At 35.5% G+C, this 7,063-nt stretch overlaps 1 protein-coding gene across 1 annotated transcript in view; it reads right to left on the reverse strand.

Moving 5' to 3' along the window:
* The window catches only part of LOC145256097 (uncharacterized), a 22,837-nt gene extending 17,493 nt beyond the window's left edge, over positions 1-5,344 (reverse strand). The window contains exons 1-2 of the mRNA XM_080114684.1: positions 5,252-5,344; positions 428-562 (exon numbers count right to left, since the gene is read on the reverse strand). Of these exons, the coding sequence (XP_079970810.1) occupies positions 428-562; positions 5,252-5,335 (219 nt within the window). The 5' untranslated portion in view covers positions 5,336-5,344. The remainder of the gene's footprint in view (positions 1-427; positions 563-5,251) is intronic.
* Between the last annotated feature and the right edge of the window lie 1,719 nt (positions 5,345-7,063).

Consider the following 7,063-nt stretch of genomic DNA (forward strand, 5'->3'; position numbering starts at 1 on the left):
TAATCAACTCTACATTACCGTTGCACCTGTGTTTGTAATAAACATCATTGTGTAAGGTTCAACCGATTATATAGTGCTATTTACGAAAGCTGTAATTTTTTGTACTACTTGGCACCGAGTTCGATTCTTAACTGGTTCTCTTGTTATTTGCACATGTATCTTATCTCGATATGAGTGGTGTAAACTTTGTAGTTGTCCGTTATCGCTTCATTTGCGAGAGCTGCGCTCTAGGAGGTTGATTTATCGATCGATTATCGTTTGAACTTCGCCTACTATACAGTTTCAAATAGTTTTGTACGACCAGCAATTTATAGCCGATAGTGGTATCCTGCAGCAAAACTAATTTCAAACAGTTGAAAATAAATATTATTACTTTTTAGATACTTAACAAATCCTGTAATAAAAGAAGAGAACTATCGTTGCTTACCTGTCCTTGGGCATTAATTACTTTAACAATCTCACGACCAGCAAATTCATTGAACCTTCTTGGTATATCTTTCACTAATTCTTGAATTTTCTTAGAGTTAACATCAATGTCTTGAAGGCGATCCAAGCTCGTGAGCTAAATAACAAAGAAATGTAAAAAGTACTTAATAATCAAGCACGTTTTATACTACAGAACTGTATTTTCTCTCACTAAATAGAAAATGAAAAACAAAAACAGCTGTCAGTCAATATGACTATATACATAGCCTCCATGGACATTCCTAAATATAGCCGCCACCTCCAGTCGCAGTCGAGGCAAGACTGTCAAGTTGTTGAAGGTGACACGCCACGATCTCACTTGCACCAAGTATATATCCAAGACGTTCATCGTTTATTTTTTTCAAATGAGGAGAAATATTTCTGATCAAGTGACAACCATTCTAGCGTAACCTTTATTTGGTTAGGAGACAATATATTAATTAATTAATATCTTAAATAAAAACGTTGCACATTTATTTTATCAAGGCTGGCACAAGGCTGTACGAAGTCATTGATACACAATAATATTGAACACGACTTTGAAGCGATTTTGCATACACAAACATGCACGTGCATACACACACATGCACGTACATACACACACATGCACGTATATACACACGCATGCACGTACATACACACGCATGCATAATGCTACAGCTATATGAACACCCTTGCCTTGCCAAGTTCCAGGTTATTGGGAAATGTGTAGTACCTGTTAGTCTCTTTGATGTTCTAGAGAGTTATCATACCGCAGGAACTAGAAAAACTCAGTTTAAAGTTTGCAGGGAACAGTCTTTCCTCAATAATGGTAGATGAGCCACTCTGAGTGGCCCATCTACCATTATTACTGACAACCAATCTAGTGTTCATGACTTGATATCCTAGCCTGCGACTCATACAGTTACTGTTTGTCCTGCTCCTGCTTTTATGAATTATAACTGTTGACGCTCAGATAGTGATATATGTGTAGTACAACCATGTATTATTGCCATCTTTCATGTATAAATACCTCTTCTAAAGTCCTGTGGCAACGTATGCAAACTTAACAAGTTGGACTATGCAATAACGCATCCTCACATGGGCAGCTTAAAGTTTATCTTAACATCGATATAAGTTTTATTGGAGAAGAACTAGCTCGGATGGAGTTTTTTTTGTTTTTTGGGTTTTTTTTTTTTTTGCAACTGAGCAGCCCTTCTTTAGGGATTACACTACTCACCTAATCCATGGAAAGAGTCTAGAAAATGTGACCTAAACAAAGTTTGTTCAATCTGAAGCTGATCAGCTACATACAGCTGATTGCTTTTTACACTTCTAGGGGAATTATAGAAAAAAACAAAGTTTATGCAAAAGAAAGATTATAGATGATCAATGCAGCATAAAATGCGAGGACACTTCTTTATTGGAAGGAATTTGCTCTCCCAAAACCGAGAACCGCCTGTGGCTAAGGTCTGGTAAAATACGATTGGGACATAACGTAAAATAACTTTACCCTCACCCTAAAAATAAAATAAAAGCGAGGATTTGTATCACACAAAATAGAAAAAGTTAAGTACAATGAAGAAACCGTGGAGGGAGATCACTAAGTCATTGCCAGCGAGACAGCAATTGCAAGCTGCTGTTGCGATAAGGTAAAATCATTTGCAAAGACTGTAGAAAGAGGTGGAGAATACTGTCACCCATACTCCATAGAAAACCACCAACTGCTGTCAGTGAGTAATTATTTATATGCGAACCTCTAATAGATCTAATGTGGTTGATGTAGCTGTGGGATATAAAATAATAATATTATGAGCACTAGGAACAATCCCGAAAAGCAGAAAAAATGGGATAAATTGGAATCAGAAGAATGACTGGAAATATACAACGAATAACAATAATGAAAGGAACTGAAATGTTAAGGAACCCCTTTGAATGTGGAGACTAAAACACATGCGCTGGCCAGACGAACTACTTCAAAGGCAAAACATGAAGAAGCGTTACATGGAGCCAATAACACTGAAGCTGCATATCTGTTAGGTCGCTATCCCATCCTCACATTACCGCATCACTACCCCTCCCCCAAAAAAGAGTGAGGTAAAATGGCCGAGTAGGGTCAAAGAGGATGGACACAACAAGTTGGAAAGGCTTATTGCCACTCAAATTCCAGTGAAGACCAATGGTCGCTCCCAGCGAGAAATCAATGGTAAGCGGCTGTCATTTGCAAATGTTGTCTAAAGAGATGAAGCGTCCTGGACATCTAGGGAGACTTGATTTCACTCGGCTCTCACGGAACACCACTAGTTATTCCCAATGAGAGATCTTTACGTACCTGTGTGAAAGCTCCTTGTGGGTCAATGACAATAATAATAATAATAATAATAATAATAATAATAATAATAATAACAACAACTAGCAGAACCCCTGAAATTCCACGGTAGTTGAAATTTTTTAAACACATAAATAAAATGAATTAAAACTAAATCAAAACAAATAACGGTGAATTGAAAGCAATTCTTAGCAAATTATTTTGAAACGTTTTAAGGCTAATTTAGATTTTGATATTTTTTCAAATGAAAATTAAGGCTAAGAAGAATTGATTCGAAAAAATTAGATTTTGATATTTTTCAATGAAAATTCGATAAACAACTTATTGTTTTGTTTTTTTTCTTCTGAAAAAAAGTACATAAATTATAAAAAGAAGCAGATGACAATTCACTTGCATCTTTTTTTAAATTTAAAAATGGAATTATAATAAAAAAAGTACAGTCGCCTCTCAACATAACTTTTCAGTTATAAAATAAAATAGCCAGTTGAATGTACTCGCTAAAATGGAACAAAAACACGCAAACAGATCCTATATACAGCAATTTAGCAGACAGGAATAATTATATGAAAAGCAGAACAAACTTTTTAAAAAGACTAATTAAACAGAAACTCTACAAAACTACATTAAAACATGTTTAAATGCCTAAATCCACACACACTTTCTCTATCTTTTTTAGAAAATGTACACTGCGGATATTTTCTAATCTAAAACCGAAAACAGACAGCCAATTTTTAAAATTATTTTTGGAGAGGAAATGGTTTTAATGATTTTTGCCTGATAAAGAGCGAATACAAAGGGAGGTAATTCGTTTCTCATTGATTAATGTTTGTGATAATCATGTTTTTTAAGTGTATGACACCAGACGTACGGACAAGTACATTAATATTTAGATAACTTTATATATAACAACAAATAGCTGTTTCTAATAGTCATCACTGTTCGCGGATATAGTAACTATATCCACGGCTAAATTCGATCCAGAACAACCGATCAGTAGCGAGGAATCGTAATAAAGCAAGCCCCTTTGATAATGAGAAATTATACCGATAACTTAGTACTCCTTCGATAACGTATATATTACGATAGAATCAGTACCGAGACAAATCAATTTCATGCAAAGTGTGCTACATTGAGTAAAAAAAACTTTGGAAGGAAATAAGTACAAACAATATAGAGTGCTGTTTCCTTGTCTATACTTATGATTGTTACTAAAATTAGCAAGTGTACCGTAGTTGAAATTCGAAAATCTAATTCCAAATATGATCTACATGCGATAAGCTGTCAGTCACAGTATGTGTTGAAAAACATCCAGTGAGAGTACAAGTTTATAGCGTTATGTGTTATTTGTATGTTAAAAACATTTTTGTGCAATGCTATCGTAATTGAAACAAATCTATTAATTACGGAATATTATTGATTAATCGTTATTTTTTTCCATTCTAGAGCTCAACAAACGAAAGAAAACATAGAGGATATATATATATATAAACATATATACATGTGTGTGTGCGCGCACGCGCGTGTATGCGTATAATCCACAGCCATTGAGTAAAAAAAACTTTGGAAGGAAATAAGTACAAACAATATAGAGTGCTGTTTCCTTGTCTATACTTATGATTGTTACTAAAATTAGCAAGTGTACCGTAGTAGTACGTGTACGACCTATCAGTGTTGCTAGCCGTACCACTTGTATTCAACTTGAACTATTTTTTACATCCGAGTCGGTCAACATATATATATATATATATATATATATATATATATATATATATATATATATAGCTGAGAGACATTCCAAAAGTAATGCCTCCTATTTTTATTTGGCCCGAATGGATAAGAAGGGGTGCAGCAAAATGCATTGTTATGGTTATTAAACTGATGCATTCTTGTCCGGACAGATTCATATCTCTGCTGGAGATATTTACGGTGTAAGATTCTAGGAAAGAAATCCCTGTCACGTACGTGCGTCAGAAGCAGGCATGCTTCAGAGAAGTCTTGGCAAAAGTGCATTGGCAATGGGTCTAACTAGGTATAATAATAAATTATGTCGCAGAAAAAGTTTTAATTGAATTGTGTGTGAAATCATTTTATAATCTTCTTCCAAATAAACAGCAGAGGCAATAGTACTATAGTTGTTTACACCTGTTTCAATGCAGTGGTTTTTATTACAAAATTTAGCATAAATGCCAGGCATTATCAGTAAAGATTTTTGTGCGTATTTTACAAAAAGCGAAATCAGTATCTAAAAAAAACACAGGAATGAATTCAAAATTAATTTCCTCTTACGTAGATGTAGTATGTACGTAACGTCAACGTATATGTGACAAACCGAATGAGCGACGCGTCCAGTCAATTGTCTCAGTCGGGCATAACACGTGAAAAATGCACGTAACGCCGGCATGGCCTCATAAAGTACCAAAAATCGAACAAAAATAAATAATGGTATTAGGAAGTTAAGCAAATAAAGTATCTTCATACCTTAATGTTGCGAAGGCAGTTGACATATGCGACAAAATATACGCTGGACAAAAACACAAGCGATAGAAGTGGATGCAACGCCATGACTGGTGTCCGTCTGACCTAGACACAAATTAAAACAGTATTTATATATAACTATATATGTAAAAGACATTCCTACGTGGTCATTTTCAAGACACATTAACACAGCAAACATAAATCCATAAAAAAAGAAGAGGAGGAGAACGAGTGAAAGATGCAGAGCAAGAAAGCAAAAAAAGAAGAAAAAGAGAAAACATGAATTCACATCTTGTTTTTATCCTTGAGTCGATAAAGCCGTAATACATGTTTACTTACTACGTTGTCTTGTTCGTGTAAAGAACATTTTGCAGATATTTCTGAGAGAATCTTAACGGTAAAATCGAACACGTGGGTGGTTATCCGGCTGAAATATGTAAGTGTATACGTATAATGATTCGTTGACAAACAAAAACTGACAGAAAGTCTGACAGTTGCATAGACACAATAGGTAATTATGCAACCCAGCTGTAGACCTTGGCAATTTAATAGTTGTTTTCTTAGTAGAAATAAACCTTTTAAAAGATAAAAATACAACGGAAGAATATTGATGATAGTTTAATGGAAAAGGTGCGATCAAAATATAGTAATTATTGCGATCAAAATATAGTAATTATTAGTTTTATTTGATCAGAATAAAAAAAAAACATGTCCTCACATACAAAATGAGCTGTAAGTAAAGATGCCTACATTATTTTTTGTTATAGTTTGAAAAAAAAACCATAATTCTGATGATAAATACAAGGTGAAAAGGTTTTACTTCCATTTTAGACAATTTTGTAAATCATAAAACGAGTTATACCTTTATTATGTGCAAATGAAAAGTTTGAATAAAAATTAAATGTATGCAAGACATCTGGCAATGGACCATCATGAGATGTCAAATTACATCAAGAAATGAAATGAAATAAAACCTGTTCACTCTGGGAACCTTGAATCAGAAATTGGAACAAACAATTAAAACCCCGTGGTTCACTGGATCCGATTAAAAAGGCGAAAGGAGGCAGCAAATTTTTACAACGTGGAACGAAAAATTGTTGCCCTAGAAAAGACGAGATCATTCCATTTTCGTTTGATGCAAACCGATTTCCTTTTTTTGTTTTGTTGCAGACAAAGATACGTATCGTTCTACCTAGTTGGCCAGTTGTGTACAAATTCAAAAGAGATAGGAGCCTTCTATTATGTTTGAAAATATCTTAATGTTCAACGAGCGAGATGTACCGCAGTACAACTCATGTTCTCTACCGGTCCAAGTTATGACAACAGGACCATTGCCAGCACTCTCAAAATGCACATCTGGACGGTTCAATGCTTGAGAGCGTGCCCAGGGTGATAAAAAGAAAATTTCCGACTATAGTCTTTGGTGCAGTTTCAAGTCAGCGCCACAGCATGCCACCTCACATCTCCAGTCGGATTAAAAGTCAACACCAAAATGTACCTGAACGTGCTGATTAGTGTGATGATTCGCTGGCTCAATCAGGTGCCCGCAGGTAGACACTGGATGTGGCAGCAGGAGGTTGTGCCGGCCCACAAGTCCAAAAATACCCAGGTTTGGCTTCAAAAGGCGTGCTATGACTTTGTACCGTTTCTACTACTACCCCAATCCTCCCCGAACTGAACTCGCTGGACTACTTCGTTTGGTCATACGTTGAGAGCATCACCAACATGACCTCCTACACCAACAAAGCCAGCCTGATCGCTGCCATCCACCGAATATTTGCCGAGTATTCGCCGAGCTTCCGTCGGTGCTTGTGG

The sequence above is a fragment of the Euprymna scolopes genome, chromosome 32 (genome assembly GCF_053919585.1).
Source record: "Euprymna scolopes isolate OS-2025 chromosome 32, ASM5391958v1, whole genome shotgun sequence".
Taxonomy (NCBI): domain Eukaryota; kingdom Metazoa; phylum Mollusca; class Cephalopoda; order Sepiida; family Sepiolidae; genus Euprymna; species Euprymna scolopes.